This window comes from Echeneis naucrates, chromosome 5 (assembly GCF_900963305.1).
Source record: "Echeneis naucrates chromosome 5, fEcheNa1.1, whole genome shotgun sequence".
Lineage (NCBI taxonomy): Eukaryota > Metazoa > Chordata > Actinopteri > Carangiformes > Echeneidae > Echeneis > Echeneis naucrates.
This window is the reverse complement of record NC_042515.1, coordinates 12,580,618-12,603,906: the sequence shown is the minus strand read 5'-3', so window position 1 is coordinate 12,603,906 and position 23,289 is coordinate 12,580,618. Positions and strand designations below refer to the sequence as shown.

At 40.1% G+C, this 23,289-nt stretch overlaps 3 protein-coding genes across 3 annotated transcripts; 1 reads left to right on the top strand and 2 right to left on the bottom strand.

Moving 5' to 3' along the window:
• Positions 1–293: 293 nt before the first annotated feature.
• Positions 294–6,366, bottom strand: necap2 (NECAP endocytosis associated 2). The gene is made up of 8 exons (XM_029501624.1): positions 6,169–6,366; positions 4,635–4,735; positions 2,720–2,824; positions 2,360–2,441; positions 1,901–2,009; positions 1,647–1,791; positions 1,464–1,548; positions 294–1,314 (listed from the first exon to the last, which is right to left on the bottom strand). Exons 1-8 carry the CDS (start codon positions 6,261–6,263, stop codon positions 1,269–1,271), a joined length of 768 nt encoding a protein of 255 aa, XP_029357484.1. The 5' UTR covers positions 6,264–6,366; the 3' UTR covers positions 294–1,268.
• Positions 6,367–10,837: 4,471 nt separating this feature from the next.
• LOC115043310 (SUZ domain-containing protein 1-like) lies at positions 10,838–15,608 on the bottom strand. Its single transcript, XM_029501644.1, has 4 exons — positions 15,270–15,608; positions 13,915–13,964; positions 13,517–13,789; positions 10,838–13,381 (listed from the first exon to the last, which is right to left on the bottom strand). Exons 1-4 carry the CDS (start codon positions 15,318–15,320, stop codon positions 13,270–13,272), a joined length of 486 nt encoding a protein of 161 aa, XP_029357504.1. The 5' UTR covers positions 15,321–15,608; the 3' UTR covers positions 10,838–13,269.
• Positions 14,827–23,022, top strand: fbxo42 (F-box protein 42). Its single transcript, XM_029501593.1, has 11 exons — positions 14,827–15,590; positions 16,443–16,698; positions 17,638–17,917; positions 18,144–18,260; positions 18,779–18,913; positions 19,790–19,943; positions 20,065–20,175; positions 20,525–20,621; positions 20,981–21,037; positions 21,152–21,268; positions 21,361–23,022. The coding sequence occupies exons 3-11, from the start codon at positions 17,644–17,646 to the stop codon at positions 22,393–22,395; spliced, it is 2,097 nt and encodes a 698-aa protein (XP_029357453.1). The 5' UTR covers positions 14,827–15,590; positions 16,443–16,698; positions 17,638–17,643; the 3' UTR covers positions 22,396–23,022.
• The last annotated feature ends 267 nt before the right edge of the window (positions 23,023–23,289 follow it).

Genomic DNA, 23,289 nt, shown 5'->3' with positions numbered 1-23,289 from the left:
TTTCTTTTTTTGTGAGCAGGTAGCATTTTTAAAGGTAGTTAGTTAGTTTAGTTTTGTTAATATACCTAACTTTATACTACATTAAACAAGTTCCTCTGTGCTGGGGAGTTCCTTTGTGAGCAACAAAAATTCCTTCAACACAACACAAAATAAATATATATACTATACATATATATTTGTAAAAAAAATAAAATATATATATATATATATATATATATATATATATATATATATAATATATACACACACACACACACACACACACAGATCAACATAACAAGAGCCCATGAAATTGATTGTTTATTTACAAGAAGACAGGTTTACATTTTATACATATTTTAGATCTTTTTCAGAAAGGCACTTAATCAAATACCCGTTGCTAATTATCAACAAGATTAAAGAAAATCAAATTTGGTAAAAGGCACAGTCTGAAAAGAAACAGCACACAAGGAAAAGGCAAATGAAGGGTGTACACAAACTCAAACATGAAGAGACCAATACAAACAGACAAAATGGCAATCATGACTTTAGTCCAACACTGTGATTAAAAAGTCTTGGTATCTTTGAGGAGGGCTTAAGAGCTTTAATGTAAAACTGATCAACTATGAACGTAGCCTCAAAGAACTCCTAAAACAAGAGCTAGAAACAGAAAATACACACACACAAAACTTAAACAAAACCTTTAACAGGTAAATTATTTTACTTTCCCAAATGGTAAAGAAATCCTTGAGATGAGAGATGTTGGTGCAACGAGATAACTATGTTATCGCAGAAAGAAAATATATGGATGATGTTGTGAAGACGGAGACCAAAGGGCTACTGTAATGAAAACTGGTTTTGAACAGATTGAGAGCAAAAGGAGAAGAAACTACGGGGAAAATACAAGAACATCTGATTTGAGGCAGCGAATCAATGTTTTCACTTGATAGTGAGGAGACGATCTCCCACCAATCAGGTGAAAACAGAGAGAAAGTTTAGTGGTTACTGACGACTAAAAATCAAAAGACAGATTCCACTGCATAGCAAACTGAAAAAAGAGAGGAAGATTGTAAAGATTAAGTAAAAAGTGCACTGTACTGTTTGTTCCTCAGAGAGTGTTGGTCAGCGGGATAAAGTTTATATGAACTGGTTCTTTACAGTAGAATTGCGGTAAACGAGCCAGTCTGGTTTTCACTAACAGTTCCTCTCTATTAGTTTCTTCCTTTTTGCCACAATGGTCCTGTCCAGGGAATGTTTGAAACATCAGCGTGTGCACATTCTCTCACAACTCAACTAAACTGCACCCATCCTGATTTGACAGCATCTTTACTGGAGCTGTGGAGGAGAGTGGGATGGAGGATGAGAGTGATGATGGAGTGAAGAAAGATTCAAAAGCAGTAAAATTGAAATGAATTTTACAGATGAATGAGATGATTACTACACAAGGAAAACAGGGGAATGTTCTAGAAAAAAAGTTTACTTACTTGGACCCTGCGGATGTGAAGTCCCCCCACATGTCAGAGTTGGGCTGGGCCGCAGGGACAGGGGAACCGAAGTCTAAGAAAGGGGCTGCGTTTGGAGAAAAAAAGTGATGGAAAGTCAGACGGATGTTTCTATTATATGAAGATGTTTTACAGAAATGATCTGATATAAGATCAAGGTATCACCAGTGTTAGTCTGAACAGCTGTGACTGTCTGCTGTCCTCCAGGAGGTGGTATGACCCCTCCAGCCTTTGCTCCTGGTGGAGGTGGGAGCAGACCCCCGCCCATTGGCCGCAGTTTGGCACCACCTGCATCCTTCTTCTTTATGTTCTGGGGCAGACAAGTCATGTCAGTTTCTAAATATTCATAACTTTGTCTTGTTTGAAATGTTCCAACAATCTAACTACCCTTCCTCCCACTTTGATGACAACATACTCACCCCAATACTGATCTTGATTGTCTGTCCCTCTTTGAAGCTCAGGTCCAGTTTAGGTGCTGCACTTTCAGAAGCTTCCAGTTTTGCAAGCTCACCTTCTTGTTTGACCCACCTATAGAAATCACATTTATTTTATAGTAGTCAACACAAAAATTTGTCGTCCGCAAGTACTTAATGTCAACATATTTTAATGAAGTTACTCATTACATAACGATATTTTAATTTGACTTAATGCTAAACTTAAATAAGATGGACTTTTTAGGAAGTAGTAAATGTGCAAGAGTGTGTGCTTAATGCACTAATGTCTACTCACAAAGTGAATTATGCAAGAATGAAAATTCCATTGTACAGATTAAATAACACGTTAGTGTGTCAAGAGATATATTCATAAACAGTATGTTCATGTATGTGCAAAAATAATTATCAGGTGCTGAAACACTAATACATCAGAGTATAACTCACTTAAAATGGTCTTGTAAGGCAACGTTGAAATCAAATGAATCGCCACGATCAGCAAAACCCAGGCCAATAAAAGCATGACGTCCTTCAGTCAAAGTAATTGAGAAGACAGAAACACATTATAATGCATTTGGCATTACATGATAAAGCATATCACTTATGCAATATTTATAAAATAAACATATTAAAACGCTATGGTCACTTGAAAATGAGAGATGACGAGATTCTGGTGTTTAGAGAAATGCTATGATGTCATTTTGACATCATGGTCACAAAAAAACAAAGCTATCTTTACAAACAGGGTTGTCATTACCAGACCCCACAATATACAGGTTTAAGTTGAGTTAGGATGAAGTGTCTTACCGTTTCCGTCCTCGATCCGGATCACAAAATACCTGCTGGAGTCTGTGACTGCTTCAACTACACAGCCTGGATACTGCTCAACAGGAGCTTGTGCAAACAGCTCTCCTGCAAAAAAAACACCACATTGTACCTTAGAAGAATTTTCGGTCTGGTAACTAATCCATTTAAAAAACTAATGAAAGACAAAACAAGATAACCAGCTTATTGAGAGACACAGTGATTGCACTGTGAAAAACTTTGTGAAAAACCCACAATTTGGGTTTCATAACACAAACCATGATAAATATCACTGGAACTGAAGACAAGACCAGTCCTTATCAATTGTGCTGAATTTTATGATATTCTCAGTAACAAACAAAAAACAAAATGCAGCAATTAAAATGTGGAAAGCAGCAACATGCTTGTGTTATCTTATCAGCTGCAAAGTCTCCTACCACTCACCTGCACAAGTACACCACAAAACAAGTCATAGGCCAATCAAACCTAGGGTGTGTGCTGGGCAAACATGAGGTGGAAAGGTGGAGACTTGTTTTCAGCTTATCAGTTTCCTACATGGCATTGTGTTGAATGTGGAAGTAGGGCTGGGTGATATGGAACAAAATCCTATCACGATATTTCATGTCCAAATATCACGATATAAATAATATAACTATTTCTGTCAAGATGAAAGGTTTCCTTTACAGTCCTGAGATGTGAAGGTAGTACATTAATATTGGTTTAAATATTATTTATTTTCTTCCAGAAGTTAAACATATGAAATATCCTACAGACCTTGTAAAACTGTATTTCAAATAAATGAAACGATTATATAATAAACTAAAATCTTAATTCTGACCAGTCAGAACCTTCAAGTGTTACAGGAGAACACAACACAACTAAATTCTTTGGTTAACTACAAAAAATAACATAGGTAATACAAAATAGGAGAGTCTCAATTCTAACCAGTCAAAAGCTCAACACAATTTGCAGCGCACGCTACTCCCCTTCTTCTGTCACTCGTGTTAATATTTTCTGCCATTTTCACGTGTTTCGGTGCCACTCCTAATGTACTGATGGCCAAAACATTAGCATGTGTGCTTACGTTTATGCCGGCTGCATCATCTACTCTCTCTTTGTGTGTCAACCTAGCCTGACGTGGCTGTAACTCTATTCCAGCTGCATGATTGGCTCAGCACGGCGCTGCTCTCATTATCATTGGCTGTTCTTGTTGTCTGTCAAAACATGGATGGAATGAGTTCTATCGCCCCAGTCTTATATTTTGTATCGAGGAAAAGCTATTTTTGCGATAATTATCGGTATTGTTTTATCGCCCAGCCCTATGTGGAAGACATGGTTTCATTCAAGAGTCATATCCTTTCCAATCAATTACAGGTGCATGGGTGAAGGAAACTGCAAGTTGTTTTATCATAATCTGTCTCTCCTTTATTGATATAAGATCTTCCACCATGTAAAAAAAAAAATTCTACCCATTGCCTTCTTGCTACTTTTCATTCCCTTTAATGCACAATTGTCCTCATACCGTATACCAAATGTATCAAGTTTCTTAAGTACTGTGGCACCTAAAAATTACATCAACAAAGCCAGCAGTAACTAACTATTACAGGATCTATTTTCAGTGTTTATAAGCTCTGGTAATGACACTCTTTCTGGGTTTCATGGCTAAAGTGATGAGCATTACTAGCCTTCTGTCTGGCAGTATTCATTAAGGCTGAGCCAATGTGCAGAACTGATGGTTCACTTTAAACAGTGTTTTCCTCATTTCTGAACCACCTGTGTCATAAAAAAAAATAAGGGAATTAGTTGTGAAGCAGTTTGGCTTGGTGACATTTAGAAACATTCTGAATCATGCTCATATTAACTATTAACACACTCAGAAAACACACCCCTACATTACATCCCAGTGACAATTATGCACCTGTGTTTTTGTCCTCTAACTTGATGAAGGCCATTTTGCCTTTAGCAGTGATTTTCATCCGACCACTCCATGCAGGTTCATCCAGCTTCCAGTCAGCAGCACTGAAAGAACCAGAGACAAGCATGTGTATGTTTAAATGGTTTGTGTAATTACTCCTTGTTCACAACCAACAGCGGACTTGATGTCCGGCTGCTGCATTTTGTAACAGGAGGAGGTGAATGATACATTTTTAGGAAGACTGAAACAAGACACTTGTGGAAACAATAAGCTCTTTTGTTCTGCTGTCAACTAAAGAAAAGCAAGTCAATGAGACAACACTAAAGAAAAACACAGTTAAATCGTGTATTTTTAGTTATTTCCACTCAGAGTAAAGAATCATTTGACTGCTTCAACAGCCAGCTCATTACAAACAAATTGACTTAATCAGCAAGAGAACTTTAGATGAATTTAGAGTAAATACTTATGTCTTTGTTGCTTTAAGCTGCCCTCCCTTTTCCTGGTTAAACAATCCTTTAACAAACTTGAATGGGTCCCTGTAAAACGCTGTCCTTACATATTCTTTCTTTTTCCTAAGATATTCAGCCCTTATGAGTATTGCTAGCCTACTTTTCAATTCTTGCAACACGTGAATTTCCTCCTCTCTTCCTCTGCTCTTTTCCACTGCTTTCTTAATTGTCTTCTTTCTTGAACTAATTTCTCCATTTCTCTTTGCCGTCTAGACTTAGCTACCTGTACTCTTTCAACCCTCTTTCTATACCATTAGGAGTAAATTATGTCTCCCATCTTCTCTAACCTATCGCTTGCATTTCCTCCTAGTCTGCTCAAAATTATTGACAAGTCCCTGTTGACTGTCTCCCATTCTTGCTACTATTTGGCCATGGCCAGTTAACTCTAGCTTTCTGCTCCATATTTCTCTCTTTGACTGGCCTATTCACCTGTTCCAGGTCTCATAGGACACAGCTGACATTAAGCAGAATTATTTTTGACAACCGAGTTTGGTTTTGTGGAAGGAAAAAGTAGCAGAATATCTTTTTTTTTTCTTTTATTTCATCATGTCTGCATTTTTTTAAGAGAAGAATCTCAAAATTCATGAGTGTTGATCAGTAAAACTATAGAGTAAAATGCCAATCAGATCAATAAACTGTACAATTAATTGTTGGTTGTATGATGTAATAATGTTTCGGACTTTAGACTAAACTGTTTCGGTGTAAAAAGTCGCTTTTGACAGTCCCAGTGTGAGGGACGGTGTTAGCTGCACGCCGGCAGCTATCAGAATATCCGCACAGTCAGCGTTTGTCCCCAGAACGGGCTAACTGACGGTAACCAGGGAAACTGCGCCAGTTCGCCGTGTGTGTCTGGCCTCTGTGTACTTTCCTGGCGCTGTGGTCCGAAAGAGTCGGCACATTTAACCGAGAAACGGACAAAAGTAACCATTGTCCGTCAAACAACCACCTGTCCGATAATGGATCTATTTCCGTTAAGTTTAGCCCACCCCGGTGCGTCCAAACGTCGCCCCGCTGTCGGCTCGTCTTACCGGTATCCACGGTTGGAGGCCCGCGGCGGGATCCGGTATACATGGACCTCCGGCTTTACGCAGAGCATTGACTCGTAAGTGTTGTCTTCTGCCATTTTGTCAACTTTCACTATAAAAACAACTTCCGACTTTCAATGGACACCGCAACTGAGGAAGAACTGTGCGACAACATCCACCCGGTGCGGGAGCCGGAACACGGACTGAAGCAGCGCCGCCTCCGGCCGGGATGCTCCGAGCGGCTGAAGGTAACAAACATGGACAGTACAAAACCTTTTGGAGTTAGTTAGCTTCACCAGCAGCACAGAGGACAGCGTCTGGGTTTCAGATATGATGAAATCACTTGTGAAAACAACAACGACTATACAATATTTTACATCGCTGCTGCACCTTACAAAACAGTAGACCTATCTGTATGCTGCACTATTTATGTTGTGATATATCAACCAGATATTACTTACTTATATGCAGGGATTAATTAATTAAAGTACTCCGGCACCGTGCGGGATCTGCTGCGAGTGTCGTTGGACTGCGATTAAAAAAGATCAACATTAAAAAAAACAAACCTGTTGAGTTCGTCTAAATGAGAGTAACAGCTTTCCCTCTCAACCAAACTAAGATCACCAGCCGGTCAGCAGAGGTGGACAGTAACAAAGTAGATCTACTTGAGTACTGTGCTTAAGTAAATTTTTTGAGTATCTGTACTTTACTTGAGTATTGTTTTGGTGGGACACTTTTGTTTTCACTTCACTACATTTGAAGGACAAATATTGTCCTTTTTACTCCACTACATTTCTATTGATGCTGTCGTTACTCACTACTTTAACATTAACATCTCTAGTCTAACATTACTGTTCATTGTTTTTAATCGTAATTATTTTAGTAGCACACACATATCTGTGTGTGTTCCAGGTCAGAATATGGCCACGATGTATAATCTTCATCCTACCTGGATTATTAATGATCAGCTCCTTCTTCATCATACATCGTGGCCGTATTATTACCTGAACATGCATTAGCTTGTATCCAGAGTTTGGATGTCTTCTGTGGACATCACTGACAACAACACGGTCCAACTCCTCATCAGTCACAGCTGAATACAGGTCTGTCTCTCTGCACAAAAAAACCCCCAAAAAACCATTAACAACGAGTCACGTCGCGTGTGTTGCTGTGTCTGAAGCGGTGGAGTACTTCTTCTAAATTTGCGGCCATTATCTTTGTCAGATAAATAAATCCCCCCCACTGTGTCTGTGACCTGACTGCAGCTGAAGCCCTCTCCTCTCTGTCTCGTCCTTTCTGATGGAGCTACCAAACTCAGCTGTTTCTGTCAAAGATAATGTGTCAGGCTTTAATACAAGCTAGGCTAATGGACGTTAGCATTAGAGCTGGCCAGTTAGCTTATGTTACAAGCTAACTGTGCGGTTTCTTACCTTGCTCTACGTTTCTGGTCCCAGGTTCACCGTCACCACCTTTTTTAAATATTTGTTTATAAAATGTCTTCACCCTTTATTGTCTTATTCTCTTTTCCTTTCTGATCATCGGACTGATGCTGACTAGACATTTTCCTACCGAACTTCAGACAACAGAAAACAGCCAAGCATAGCAACAGTAACCAAGGGGGCGGGGCTTAGGGAAGGCTCAGTGGCCAAACCATTTGTTGGGGGGGTTAAACTTTGATGGGTGAGTTTGACAGTTAAAATAAATGAATGAAGCACTGCAACAGGACCATGAAATAATTAATTAAATAGCGAAATAATTATATATATTTTGATGAACTGGTAGATTAAATTCTGGTCCTTTTTCCTTCATAAATAAGTCATCTCAGTGGGTGATTCGTTCTGTTTTTTTCCTGGTCCATATTCTCTGGCCTGATCTGGTCTAGTCTAGTCCGGTCAGATCAGCGGTCAAGTCCGGTCTGGTCTGGTCTAGGTCCTGGGGGGGCACCATATCTTGTTTTAGCCCAGTCCATTATTCCTAACCAATTTACCTAGCCGTGGGCGGCAGCCCGCACTGGAAATCGGACCGCATCCTTCTTGTCTGGTCTGGTTTCTTTTCTGGTCCTGTTTACCATCTGTCTACTATCCGCTTTTCCTTGCTGTAGCCCAGGCACTCTTCACCAATTGGCCATCTGCCCCTACCGGGAATCAAACCCGCCCCCTCCTTATTGCTTATCTACTTTATTTATCCTGAAGGAAATTCACTTCCATGCAACACTCACACAGACAAACAATAAGACATACAGAGACATGCTGCCTCACCTTTACACTGCAATGTGCTTCACTTCACAACATGAAGACAAACAGCTCATTTTTGTAGAGATCAGATGATGAAAGGTTTACAAACACAAAATAGGCTCAGCAATGGGGAACGATAATGAAATGTATGTTGATACTTGTGTCACATGAGACATTGTGCTAAAACAGCTGGTTAATATCCACACAGCTCCACTTTAGAGGATCAGACTCCGGGTCTTCTGTCCTGAGTCTCTCATTCACTTGTCCCATGGCCGCTGTGCAGTGTGTGGCCTTGTGGGTAATGTGTGACATAGTCAGCATGCAGCCATGTTGTGTTGTGTGTACGCTTGCAGAGAAGCGTGTTTGTTCCTCTCTCAGGTGAATGGTGTGAGAAGTAACGCCAGCTGTAGCCGCTGTAAGCTTTATAGTCAGTGTGATGAAACTCATAAAAGTCCTGTGTTGTGATGTTGAAGGAAGAAAAGAGCTAAATAAAGCCGGTCCATGTGTTCAACTACTCTACCTCTCCTCTTCCGTGTGCGAAATTAGCCTGGACTGCTAGTCACCATGGTTACCAGCTTCAACGAGCCAAGCTAAGGTTAAACCAGACTTAGCTTTATAGCTAGCTACACTAGCTTAAGCTGAGCTAGCTAAAGTGTGGAGCCGCGACTCTTAACTCACTAATTCTCGCCTCCATTTTTTCCGTCATCCTGCATCTATGACATGAAGTACTATCATAAAAGGAGACAGAGGAGGAACTAGACATGGAGCACACAGGACAGTCTATTAATCAAGGCGAATAGCAGAGACAGAAACACGAGGTAACACACAGCACAACCATCAGAGACCGGACCCCCACAGACCCCCCAGAGTTTGAGACTGTGTTCATTGTGTCCATATAAAATATGTTTTGTACAGATGAGAGACTAGACCAGAGACTAGAGACTGGACAAGAGGTCCCCAAATCTGGTCCTGGATGTTTCCTGATTCCAATGAGTGACTCCTGATCAGACTTCAGCAGAGCTTGATGACGAGCTGATCATTTGAATCAGGTGTGTTGGAGCAGGAAACATCTAAAACCTGCAGGACAGTGTCCCTCCAGGACCGGAGCTGGAGACCTCTGGACTGGACCAAACCCCTCCAGAGACTGGAGACTGGACCAGATCCCTCCAGAGACTAGAGACTGGACCAGATAACTCCAGAGACCGGTGAAGGTATTTTTGAGCTGTAAACATGTCTGTAGCAGAATCGCATCAGTGTATTGTATAATTCCAAAAAAGCTACATTGCTTTCTTGTATTTCTTTTAACTTTTACTTGAGTAATTTTTTAAGCAAATACTTTTGTACTTTTACTTTAGTAATATTTTGACAAAGCTACTTTAACTTGTATTGGAGTAATATTTGACAAGGAGTATCTGTACTTTTACTGAAGTAGTGAAGTTGTGTACTCTGTCCACCTCAGCCAATCAGAAGTAGGGGGTGTGGTCTGGGAGAACTTGGTTGAGATCCTGCAGCAGGTGATGCTGCATTCTAGTAACTTGTGAAAAATGAGCTCTAAGTTATACTCATACTCAGGAATTACTGCTTCCAAAATAAACATAAATGGCTGCTGCACATATTTTAGCGTTCAGCAAACGATGGCAATATGCCAAACGTATTTTTTCTCCTCCTCCCCAAGTTGTGAACGCTATGATATCGGAAGTTGGAAATTTCCAAGTTGTCATACAGAACTCTTGGTTCAGAGTTTTAGTGAACGCAACATCCAAGCCAGCTGTTTTTTTTAAATCAAAGTCACTGATGGAGATGATGGAGAATAAGTTTATGAAGCCAGACAACAGACAAAGGACTTAAAATAAGAAGAGAGGGGCAGAGACGACAAGCAGTTTGGTTATTTATTTCCTATTTTGTATTTAGAATAAGAATTAAATAGTTTACTATTACACCCCCTGGAAAAAAAAAATCCAGGCTCAGGATTTTTACTTACGATATGCTCATTCACTTACATTTTTTCTTTTACTTTGTTCTTTAGTGTTTTTTTTTTTTTTTTACACCATATTTTTATTATAACTGTGGAGCACATGTAATAAACCAAATTCCCCTAGAGATTAATAATACGTTTTTGATTCTGGTTCCTATCATGATTATCCATTAAACTCAAAACACAATCACAAAACACCAAAATAAAACTCAGATTAAAACACATTAAATTCTGATGGGCATTGCATTAGGTCAACTGACTAGTGATGTTACACTTACCCTAAGTTCTGGATATACAACTGAATAAAATCCCTAACCCAAGTCCATGTGTATACAAATCTCTGAGTTCCATCCCCTGAATTTTATTAACATCTGTACTGTTTGCGTGGACGTGCCAACAGTGATTTGTGTAAGAAATAGTTCATAATTTGTTTTTCCTTAAGAAGCAGGTATCATGAAGTATAAAACACACACCAGACTCTCTCGTTGAAGTGTGTTTATTAAAGGGTATTTAAATTTCATTCATGTTTTTAAGCTTCAAAATAACAATGACATCAATTCAGCCTCAAATGCAACAGGAGAAACAAAACATCATGGGTGAATTTCACATGAAAAACATGATAATTTGATTTAAACAGCTAATTTTAAATTCTTAGAAATCTTTTTAATTTCATCAAAGAGCCATGGGGAGTGGATTATAGGCATCAGTAGATATCAGTGATGTTACAACACTCCTCCAAACAGTGTAAATGATCTAATAAGACAAAAATACTGAGATTTCAGAATTGAAAGATAACTTTGGCTCCCTGTCCGCAAGCAGCAACAAAACTTCAGTTCAGCTCTAAATTCTAATTCCCAGAGATCATTAGTGAGCAATGCACTCATCTGACCTGAAGTTTTTTTTATTCTTTGGCAGGTAGTGAAGTTTAATGGGTGGAACCAGCCCAGTTTTAACCACACCGAGTTTGCAGTATAGCACAATTGCTCAGTTGTGTATCGAAGCAAAATGTAAAATTTATTGTTTAATTATAGCTTCAGTGACTTACACTTCCTGCAAGTAATCAATGTACCTGGATTCATTTGGACAAATTACAGTGAATGCACAGCTGTGGAACATTTTAACTGCACATTCACGGAGTGTGTTTTAGTATTATTTTAGAATCCTAAAACTCTAGTTTAGTGTGACAATAAACTTTCCTTTATGTATGTATGATTTTTATTAAAGAAAATAACTGACCCATTGCATGTGCACTACAAGTAAGATTAAAGATCATGGACTACACAAAACTACCCATGGATATTGTAACCAGGGATAATTGTTTTTAAGGCAAAGTATTAAAAGGATCAAAACTTGCTGCAGGTTTATTGTGAACCTTTCAATAACTATCAGTACTAGTGATTCATCCATATTTGACCATGATAGATTTCATGATTTGAAAGCAGAAAATGTTGAAAACTGGTGTGAAATAAAGAAAAGAAAATAAAAAAAAAAAAAAAAAAAAAAAAAACAGCACCAAAGACATTCATCAAAACCAAGCAGTTGAATCTAGCTTAATTCTAAAGGGCAGATTACAAGGTTCAAACTATTTTCATAGTTTGAAACACATTTCCCTGACACTGACAGAATATTTTCCAAAAGGAATCATATGATAATTACCTTATGAACTACTCCATGCTGCACTGTTATTCCAAATTATTAACAATTTTAAGAGCACACAGTCCGTCTGTTGACGGACTGCACTTTGTGACAAGGAAAGCTCCAACTTAACGATTCCCATTAGAAGCAGCAAGACAACGCAAACATACATGATTACTACTTTCAATTCATGGATAGGTCCAACTTTTTCAATTTGATGAACTTTAATGATTCTAACAGCAAAGCTTTCTATGCAGACTACATCATCTACTGATCTCCTGACATACTGTGACTCATAAAACCCACATGCGCGCGCACACACACACACACACACACACACACACACACACACACACACAAAAAAGGGAAAAAACTTAACAGTTTAAAACAAAAACACAGCACAAGTAGTTAGTCAATACATAAATGACAAGCAAAATTCAGGGAGTAATTTCTATATTATTGCTTGAATAAGCTTAGATTGAATGACACTCTGTCCTTCCGGTCTATAATCTTTGGCCACAGGCTGTGTGCCCACCGGGCATTTCTTCAATAGCCACCAGTGCCAAACAGTATGTTGGAAGTGCTGGTCTGGGCTATTATGGCATAAAAACACACTTTTGGCCACAGGGTACTGTTAAACACTGAGTTTTCTATCACCTCGCACTGAAACTCCTGAGCATACAGTAAACTCTTGGCGCTCTCAAGCACTTTATTTCCACTGAACCCCACAAACTGAGGCCAGCTCCCCGGTGGACACCCAGCCATGATCCACGGTAAATCAGTGGAAGAACCAGTTGGTTTGTTTGCACTTTTCCCATGTTCCCACAGATTCTCAAGCTCTCTTTATTCTCCTTAAAGAGACACCTGATGCCCTGGCACTTGACCAGCCAATCAGATTTAAAATCGTAGGGCACCTTATGGTACATTGGTGTATCACAGTGTGTAGGGAAGTGAGGCAAAAACCTGTTCCCAGTGTGGAACAGAAGGGGGGTTCAAATCTTGGCTGATCTCTGCCAACCCCTTGCAATGTTCCACATAAGGGAGAAGGCAAGGTGAAAGCAAAGACCACACCATTAAGCAGAGAGGAGAGAGGGTGGAGAAGATCATCATTGTCCATGCTACGTCTTCATATTTCCTATGTCAGTCAAATTTAATGTCATCCCACCACTCTGCTCTTCATATCACAGACAACCCCTTTAACTGCCACCCATAATGGCCTCTCAGGGAGACAGCAGTTTCCTTGCATCAGGCAGCTCCAGTTTATCTGCAGAGTCGAAAGCCTGAGGTGCCATCTGGGCCAGTTGGCTGGCGGATCACATGATTGTTTGGACGAACTGGTTCTGATGGTTGTTGTGCACTCAAACGAGCTGGTCTAATGACAAAAGGAAAAATGCAAAATAATCACATCTTTCTCCTGCTAATATGCATCAGTTTTTTTCCTCTCACCTTTATAACAAATTGGATGGATTGGGTGGATTTAGATTTTTTTGCCATCATGATGTCTTACCTGTCATGGCATGGGTTGTCCTGAGGTGTTTCATCTGAAGACGCACTTCCCAAAATCCTTCTCCTGGCTTCTGCATACTCTGCTTCCCTTTGAGCCAAAGACTTCATTTGCTGAGAGGGACGAGATAAGGATGCAGGGTTTCCTGTAGTACCATTATTTGAAGGACGCTTTAAAATTCGAATTTGAGGTGGGGGTGCTGCAGGTAGAGAGTCATCCTGGATTACTATGGCAGTTTGCACAAGTGAGCCACCACCTGAACCCAAGCTGGACTTCCTGTAAAGGTGAGAACGTGTGAGAGATAAAAATGAATCCATAGATGTATACATTCATATCACACATTAAAGGTTTGTTTAGTTGTGTTTTTTTTTTTTTTTAAAACAAAGTTGCTGTGTGCTTACTTTGCCGCCTGATTTATTTTCAGCTTTGCCTCAAGTCGTCTCTCTATTTCCTGACGAAATAGAAATAAGTTAATTTTCTGTCTTCATGACCTATACAGCAAAGATGTCAAATTTACAGGCAGTTTTGAAGGATATTGTGACACAACACAATCATGAAACAAAATTCATCTAATCTTTTGGCAATAGAGAATGCAGAAACACCACCTGGAGGGTTTAACATTGATTATATTACAGTTATAGATAAACCAATCGCTTTTTCATTGCAACTGCTTCTACTTTGGTTCCATTATTATTCAATAACATAACTTTAAATCCTGAAAAACAGAATTCATTTTTTCAAGGACAGAAACTGTAGCTCTGTAAGCGATGACCGGGAGAGCTGCATCCACAGTAACATCCACTAGCCATTTGATATCAGTTCATTAATCATTAAATGCTAATAAATAGACATATGCAACTACTGATGATCAATACACTGATTTTAACTTTTTTGTAAGATAATAGGTCAAAGTTCAGTTTTAACATCTAGTCTTCTCCAGTCAAGAAAACAAACAAAAAGCCCAAATTAACAAAAAACTATTTATTAATAACAAATAATAATTTTAGTTTCAACATAAGCATGAAGGAACTCAACCATTAAATTACTTTGATAGTTACAATAACAATGTAATTTTCACAGCTACTTTAAAGGTGTGATGTTGAAGAGAAAATAACATTAAATATGACTATTTTACTGCTACAGATAAATAAACAGACTTTGTCCAATCAAACCCCATTTTGTTTTCGCTGTTGTTGCTCAGTAAACCTGAGTTAACTTTTATTCACTGTGATCATTATTATTGTTGTTGTTTCTTTGCTTTATCGTGACAGATGCAGAGACAGGGAGGTCAGGAATGTGAGAGGTCTGTCCGAGATGCAGAAACGACTCAGATCTGAACTCATCTGAGATCCCAGGCCTGTCTGTGATTTTATTCTAATGGTTCATCTTAGTTCAACCTGCCATTTCCTGAGCCACGGTGCCATTATAGGAAAAGTCTGCTTGGGTTATTGGGTTATCTTTGCCGTTACCACTCAGCATAAAAATAAAAAATAAAAACAGTATTATAAGGAGCAGGAAGTCTTAACAAGAAGTCAGACTCAGCCCGACGTCCTTATGAGACAGTGAGGCCTGGAGGACTCAGTCCGGAAGAGGCGGCCGCCTTTACTTAGAAAACAAACCCGAAGTAATAAACACAAAAATAAAAACATGTTTATAACAAAGCACTACACCCACCCAGAATATGACGGATCCCTCTCAGTGACTGTAGAGCTGAAATAATTTCATAACACGGTTTAGACCGACATGTGTTTCTCACCCCGCTGTCAGCTGCCTCTTCCCAGCTCTCTGCAACCTCCTCATCCTCCATGTTTAGCAGGGCTGCTGGCCGGTTACCTCTTCCTTTCCGCGGGATAACTACTTGCCATACACGCCGGGAACAAAATGACGGATGGCAGTGTCGGTAGTCGCCTACTGAGAGCTGGATTTAAGGAGTTTGGCGGCCCGGGGACGGCTGGAGGTCTGGGTTTACCAGCCTTTCCTGGTCGCGTGTTAGCCGGTTAGCCTGCCGCTCCACCGTGGACACCCCCTCCGTCCTCCGGCGGCCTGCCACTTTAAATTTGGCGTCACGTCCCCCGCGGTAAATGAACCGTCTGCCCTTAATACAAATACACAAAATTATGTCATATTGTATTATATTATTACATTTTGACATTGGTTTTGTTTTTGTGGACTGTTGGATGTCTCTGTTTCGTGTGTTTAGGGGAAGTAAAATATATGTTCTCAACAGGATAAAAGAAGCAAAATCAAAATAATATAAGAAATAAGCATTAACAAAAATCTTTTAAAACTAAAGCACAAACGTAATATTTTGGAAGAACCGCATCAAATCTTAGTTAAGTCTTGCTATTTCACTTGCTGCACTAACTACAACTAAAATGTTAATTTCACAGAATGAAATGCAAATGATTTCAAACCAAACAAAGGCGATTTTCTTTTTTAGTGCTTAGTTTTTTAGTCTTATTTAGTAAACATGGGCATAAGTCCATACATATTATTAAAATTTGGGGTCTAAGGGTTGTATTGATGTACAGCAAATTAAAATACTCAAGAAAATGGCACCACAGCATGTAAAATTGTAAAGATACGCTGTGGCGGACTCTTCAAGGGTTAACTTTGGAAATGACAACACACTCCATTTCCATCAACAGCAAAAACCTTTGATATTTGAATTAGGATGTAATGATGTAAAATATAGTTTAAAACATTGCTTTTTTTGTGGACATACAATCCAAGTTTTCTTTCGATGGGCATTTTTCCTGATTATGGGCTATACCTATCAACTCTTATCATTTTCAGTGTTTGCCTTTTTTTATGTAACAGGTTATTTTATAGTGTGGCGCTGGTGTTTGTATTTTTGGTAAATGACCTCATTGCCTCCCACACAACAACATTTTCTTTACTTTATATTCGCTTTACCTGTGAACCGCAGCTCCCCCCAGCCCCACCCCCGGACAACACTTTCCCCTGCAGCGGCTGGGGGCGCAGTGTCTGGGGCTGGGGACCCACCCTGGTCCACGGACGGTCCGCGGCTGCTGGAGGGTTGCTGTGCTGCGGAGGACGCTCTTCACGGGGCGGAAGATGGCGACTGTTTGGAGGTTGCAGAGGAACCTCTGGAGCTGATACCGGGGAAGAAGAGAGAAGAGGAGACACATCAGAGCCCACGGAAGACTACGTCTAGAATAACGGTATGAACTAGGCCGGCGTGTGGGTTTTCAGTTTCAGGGCTGAAATCACGACAAAGTGTCTGACATTAGAGGAACCGCTAGCAAAGATTACCAGCAGTACACCTGACTGAAGGGAGCAGCTAGCCTAGCTCGTTAGCTACCAGGGGTGTAAGTTAGCCTGAAATTTCGTCGTGTCATCTAAATAATTAAGAAGTGGAAGGGTTTCTACCATGTGTGGAGCAGGGGTATTTAAAAAGAAGCACGTCAGCTGTGATTCTTTGCGTTTTTCTCAGGATTAATTATTGCTAACGTTAGCTTGGGTGGTCATGATAAGTTAGCTCGCGTCGTTAGCCGAAGCTAGCTCTTATTCTCTGAAGATCAAACGTTAAATCCAGCAACCTTTACACGCCGGTTAGTCAGCAAAAAAAGTGTTTGGCATCATAAACAACTCCTCGATATACACATAGCATATCACCCGCTTCGTTCCTTTTTTTTGGATGCAGATATCTTCAGCACTTAATTAGCATTAGCAATCTAACATTTCATTTATGTGACGGCTAACGGCAGATACTAAGATGGTCCAAACGATGTAGAAGGGGCATGCTGTGTTCAGGGGCCAGCGGCTGTGAAGAAAGGCCACCACCCGTCTTCAACAATGGATCCAACAATTAGGCCTTCCAGTCCCAAAATGTTATTCTGGTTACAGCTCTGCAGTGCCATTATGTTTTTACAGTACGCTCAGGTTTCATGCAGTTGTCTTTGAGGATTTCTAATTCATTTTGCCTCAGAAATCCAATAACAAAAAAGGGCAGATGTGAAACAGTGAGTGGAATAGTATACATAGAAATAGAATGACGGGCTTCAAACCTGCTTTAAGAAACACTTTGCTAATAGTAAATGTGCTCCTCAGCATCAGAGTCATTGGTTGATACATCAATATGTCTCCCAATGTCTCAACAGACAATAATGTCCCGCTCCCCAGACAGTGAGGATGGGTACTTTGTTGCCATGGATACAGAGGATGATGGTCCAGAGCCTGCTGGGATAACAGAGGATGTAGAGGCAAAGATGGGGTCCTGTCAACAAGAAGGGAACATGGACAGCAGTGCCAAAAGAGGACTGAGAACAATGATGGAGTTGCCAGAGGAAGTTCTTGAATATATTCTGTCTTTCCTCTCACCTTACCAAGAGCACAAGACTGCTGCACTTGTATGTAAGCAGTGGTATCGGCTCATTAAAGGTATGGCTCTTGTATTTGCATAATCTTGTTCAAAACTGAAACAAAAGAGGGGCCTGTCATTGTGTATCTGAGAACACTGTGAACAGAAAAGTCAGTTAAAGTCATTAACACATGAGACAGATAATGTAAGCGGCATTTATTCATTGAAATGTGGTCATGCATCAATTTGAATATTCTGTAAGTGGAGACGTAACCTCTTTTGTGCCTTATATTTTGTCCTAACTAGGTGTTGCTTATCAGTGCTACCATGGCTTCTTGAGATCTGTCCAGGAAGGAAATATCCAGTGGGAAAGTCGAACATACCCATATCCAGGAACCCCTATAACTCAGCGCTTTTCACACAGTTAGTATATGCTTCTTTGCAACAACTAGGGATATGATTAATGCCCATTTTTCCAAATAAACTAATGGCATTTCTCAGAAATACAGTACTTTGCCTTTGATTCCTTAAAATGTTTAAAAGGTATTTTCATTATGGGTCAGATTATTTCTGCAGCCTGGAGCTGATAAATTACTTTCTGATGCGGATTTAGTTAAGTAGTGCAGCAATGTTGGATACAGTATCCATTTTGTTCGTAGCTAGACTTCAACATCAGTTAAAGTTTTAGTGTTCAACTTTATTTTTTTCAAACTGGTTCCCTTAACCCTAACCCAATAATCTAAAGCTTTATATTTTTACATTTCACCTGTCTTTACACCAAGAAGTTTACATTATTCTTCTTTCTTTATGTCCACACACGAAAACAAAACCTCTACAAAAAAGTAACAATCTGCAGTCAATATGAAATTCTGAAAGAATTTACAGTTTATTGCTGCTGGCTATAAATTTGTGCTTAATTGTTCTTTTTTTGGCAATTGCAGGTGCATGTTATTATGACTCCAACCAATCCATGTATGTGTTTGGGGGTTGTACTCAGAGTAGCTGCAATGCTGCCTTCAATGATCTATGGAGACTTGACTTGAACAGCAAGGAGTGGATCCGCCCTTTAGCCTCAGGTACGAGTACATGGGGATTATGAGGGAGTGAACTACATTTGTGAACAGTAGCAGCTAAGTGCATTGTATTTGGATGAAGTGGCATTAAAAAGATAAAAGCAATAGTATAATGACATTGTAACAAAATAATTTTACTGATGCATTTTATGAACCTGAGGAAATTGCATTCCCAGGATTAAAAGGCTGAACTCTATCTATCGTCCTTATCAGACCTTTAACCTTTGGTGATCTAATCAAACAGCTATAAGAATGTCAGTTTACTTATGGCAATAAAATGGTCCTTAAAAGTTCTCAAGTGGCTACTGCTTATTCGATATTATTTCCCCTTTCTAGAAAAAAATGTATATTTTCTTTTATTTGGTCCTTCAATGTTGTCCAGGACCCAGTAACATTTATAAGAATGATAGAAAAACATCTCTGAATTGAGTCTAAGTGATCACATGTGATATCATCCGTCCACAGTGTGTCCTGGCTCAATTCACATTTGCAATTACAGCTTTCCATTAGTGACTGGGTCACTTAGGGGTGCTGTTAGGGTCCAACTACTGTCAGAGACACTCTGAAATATCATTGCATTAATGTTCATGTAAAGATTTCTTTTCCATTGTTGCATTTGACTGTGATGCGTGTGAAATGATCACTGTCTGAATCTGTGGTGTTTTTTACATTTCCGTTCAGCTATTTTCATATAATAGACTGTCAAGTAAAACTTTGGGCATATTTTCCACGAAATTGACTGGGGTTATTTATTAATTTATTTTATTATTTTTTTTATTTATTTTTTTTTTAAATCATAGATTTTCTTAGATGTATAAAGCATCGTGCTTATTCAGCAAAAAAAAAAAAAAATCTATTGTTACTGTCTTTACCTTACAGGCTCTTATCCATCTCCAAAAGCTGGAGCAACTCTAGTGATGCACAAAGATCTGTTAGTGCTCTTTGGGGGATGGACTCGCCCAAGCCCTTATCCACTGCACCAGCCAGAAAGATTTTTTGATGAAATCCACACATACTCCCCCTCAAAGAACTGGTGAGATGGATTTCAGTACTGGGAGTTAAATGTTGCAGTTATGAGAAATAATAAATGTGTTAAAGCTCAGAATTTCTCTGACCCCCCCCTTTATTGTTTATTATTTCCTTTGCTCTATCAGGTGGAACTGTATCGTTACAACACATGGACCTCCACCAATGGCAGGCCACTCTTCCTCTGTAATTGGAAACACCATGGTGGTGTTTGGTGGATCTTTAGGAGCACGTCAAATGTATGAATATATAACTTAAATTATACGTTATCTAAACCTAAGCTGTGTGAAGTAAAGCTAAAACCTTTGCTGCAATCAAACTACTGAAAAGTTGATGACGCCTCTATATTATCATGTTTGCCAAAGTTTCCAGTCAATAAAAATGTCATTGACTTTTCAGATGTCAGGTGACCTTTGCTGTATAAATTTGCATCAGCTCATTTAAACACAATCCGCAAAACAGTCACAGTTGTTCAGTAAATGCAAGAAAATAGACTTAAAGCTGTTTTGTTACTCTTTTAGTGTAATAGCAAACAATAGACCTTTCAGCTTTAAATCTTTAAACTTGCCCTTTGCTGGTTCTCACCAGGAGTAATGAAGTCTGGGTTCTGGATCTGGAGCAGTGGTCCTGGTCGAAACCGCCCATATCTGGCCCTTCACCACACCCACGAGGAGGCCAGTCACAAGTAAGGAGTCCTATGTTTATTCAAGCTACAGAAAATAATCCATTGTGTTTTTAACTAACTAGTCTTAGATGGGGCTATTTTTGCTTGAAGGTTTTTTATGTGGTCCCTTCAGTCTGATAAGACAGTGGAGGTGTAAAAATTTTAAGAATTTACTGAGCGTAGTTAGCATTAACAGCTGCTTCTTTGTCTGTTTTTTGAAATGTGACAGCTGTCTCAAGGTCGTGGACAGAAAACCTGACACATCACTCCTTCAAGAATCCCATCTCAATATAGTTTTAGTTTGTGAGATTTTGCTTGCTTGTCTTTATTTATTAATTTTATTTAACTAACTGATGCCTTTTTAAATGTTTTCCTACCAGATTGTCATTGATGATCAGACGTTGCTCATTTTAGGAGGATGTGGTGGCCCTAATGCAGTAAGTTTCTTATTTTACTTTATTGTTGTATTGGAACAATTTAGCATTTCTCAGCAAAGGTTTCGCATAGTTGTAATTAACTGCTGATTTTAAATTTTGCTTTGTGTGTAAAAGCTCCTAAAAGATGCTTGGCTGCTTCACATGGGCGTACCACCATGGAGGTGGCAGCAGCTGCAGGTGGAAAATGAGGACCATGGTGCCCCAGAGCTTTGGTGTCACCCAGCTTGTAGAGTAAGCACCTGTCACAACTGTCAGTTACAGCTTGCATATAAAATCATTAAGTCTGTCACTAATGGGTCATTCATTCTTCTGTCTTCTTCAAGGTGGGCCAGTGTGTGGTAGTTTTTTCACAAGCTCCTTCTGGCCGTGCACCACTCAGCCCAAGTCTTAACTCTCGACCCTCCCCCATAAGTGCCACACCTGCCCCCCTGGGCCCCGAACCGCCTTCCTTGCGTTCTCAGTCTCCTGTCCGAAGCGGGGCTGCCGGTGTTGTCCTGGGAGCTGTTGAAGAGGCTCCATGTGTAAATGGCCGATGGGGAACATTGAGACCTCGACCTTCAGCGAGGGGGAGTGCTCGAGATGGGAGCCCATCATCATCCCAACAACCTTCTCCTTCACAAGGCCCAGACAGCCCTCCTCTTCCCCCACTCCCTCCATTATTAAATGGAACTTCCCCTTCACCTCGGACCAGCCCAGCTCAGGCTGCATCTCCTCCCTCTCGCCCTCTCCCACCTGCCTCCACAGACTATGGTTGGGAGTCTCCCCCTTCTGCCTCTCACCATGCTGAGGTGCCCAACACTAATGGCCTACATACGCCTCCTGCAAGTTCCCCACGTACTCCCCCAGGAGCAGTGTCCCCTGCTGCCTTACGAAGAGGCCTGGAAGCAGTGAAAAACAAATCTACTTTACCATCTTCTTCATCACCTACCCTTCAGACGCACGGAGCTTCTCCTGGAGGAGGAGCAGGTCCTCCTGGAACACCTCCCTCATCATCTTCTAGCCCTCCACAGGCTGCTGGAGCTGATGGACACGCTATCCCACCTATCGCACGGCGTCTTGGCCATCATCCACCCCAGAGCTTGAACGTAGGCAAACCCTTGTACCAGTCTCTCAATTGCAAGCCCATGCAGATGTATGTGCTGGATGTGTCACGGGCCAAATCTGTTGGGGTGGTGTCCTGGAGAGTTTATGGCAATGGGACTCCCGCGGCAGTTACAGGGCCACCAGAGACCAGCCTTCACACAGTGGTGCAGGGCAGGGGTGAGCTCATCATTTTTGGAGGCCTCATGGACAAAAAACAGAATGTGAAGTACTACCCTAAAACCAACGCCTTGTACTTTGTCCGTGCTAAAAGGTAATGGAGCTCCAGGCGGAATTGGGAAGACAGATACTTCACCCTGTGACCACACAAGGGAACTGACACTGACAAAGGCCTTTTTCCTATAAAGAGGATTTTGGGGGAAATAAAACATAATCATTGTTAGATGTTCCACTTCAGAACTTCACAATCCCCCTTCTGCCGACTGCAAGCATTTAAACATAAAACACTTTAACTACACTTTGATAAAAACATTTGGTTGAAAGAAAATCTTTACTGCATGAATGTGGTGTGTGTGTGTGCGTGCGTGCGTGTTTGTGTGTTTGTGAGCGCAGTGATGAGAAAGAACAGGACAAAAGTTGTTTTTCCCCCAAAAGGTGATCAAGTAAACAATGACATTTCTGGTTTTCTGTCTCCCTCCTCTGAATTATTGAAAAAGAGAAACGCTGGAAGAATAGACGATTTTGACAGGAACAGTTGACTTTGCTTTTGTATCATTCTTAAAGCCTGCAATGTTTACATTGAAAACCGTGTGTGTGTGTGTGCACGTGCGTGCGCGTGCAGAGTTTGTGTGTTATGTGTGCACTGAGGTGGTTAAAAGTTGTTAACTAGTGTGTGTGTCGGGGGCCATTGTGGGTGTGAGAGATGGCACTGTACTATAAACATAGTTAAACAATAAAAGCCTCCATGTCTGAGTTGTCACATTCCTGATGTGTGTGCATATGTGTGTTTGTTGTCTAGCAGTCATTGCTGCTTTTGTTGACAAAAAATGTCTCACAAGGTCCATAATTAATTTATCCCAAGTAATAGATATTGAGAGTAAAGTTTTAATAATCAATCTTAAATTTTTTACCTGCAAGTGACATTCAGGTTAAGCTTAGAGTTTTTTCAGAATTTAACAAATCCATCTAGCAACTGTTCATGGAACATATAA

Coding starts and splice junctions, on each gene's coding strand:
- fbxo42 (XM_029501593.1), top strand. CDS start 17,644: ATGTCCCGCTCCCCAGACAGTGAGGATGGGTACTTTGTTGCCATGGAT. Junction 17,918..18,143: donor GTGGTATCGGCTCATTAAAG/GTATGGCTCTTG, acceptor TGTCCTAACTAG/GTGTTGCTTATCAGTGCTAC. Junction 18,261..18,778: donor AACTCAGCGCTTTTCACACA/GTTAGTATATGC, acceptor TGGCAATTGCAG/GTGCATGTTATTATGACTCC.
- necap2 (XM_029501624.1), bottom strand. CDS start 6,263: ATGGCAGAAGACAACACTTACGAGTCAATGCTCTGCGTAAAGCCGGAG. Junction 4,736..6,168: donor GCCTCCAACCGTGGATACCG/GTAAGACGAGCC, acceptor TGGTTCTTTCAG/TGCTGCTGACTGGAAGCTGG. Junction 2,010..2,359: donor GCCTTACAAGACCATTTTAA/GTGAGTTATACT, acceptor TGATTTCTATAG/GTGGGTCAAACAAGAAGGTG.
- LOC115043310 (XM_029501644.1), bottom strand. CDS start 15,320: ATGGAGGATGAGGAGGTTGCAGAGAGCTGGGAAGAGGCAGCTGACAGC. Junction 13,965..15,269: donor AAGAGGCAGCTGACAGCGGG/GTGAGAAACACA, acceptor CTATTTCGTCAG/GAAATAGAGAGACGACTTGA. Junction 13,382..13,516: donor GACAACCCATGCCATGACAG/GTAAGACATCAT, acceptor TTTTGTCATTAG/ACCAGCTCGTTTGAGTGCAC.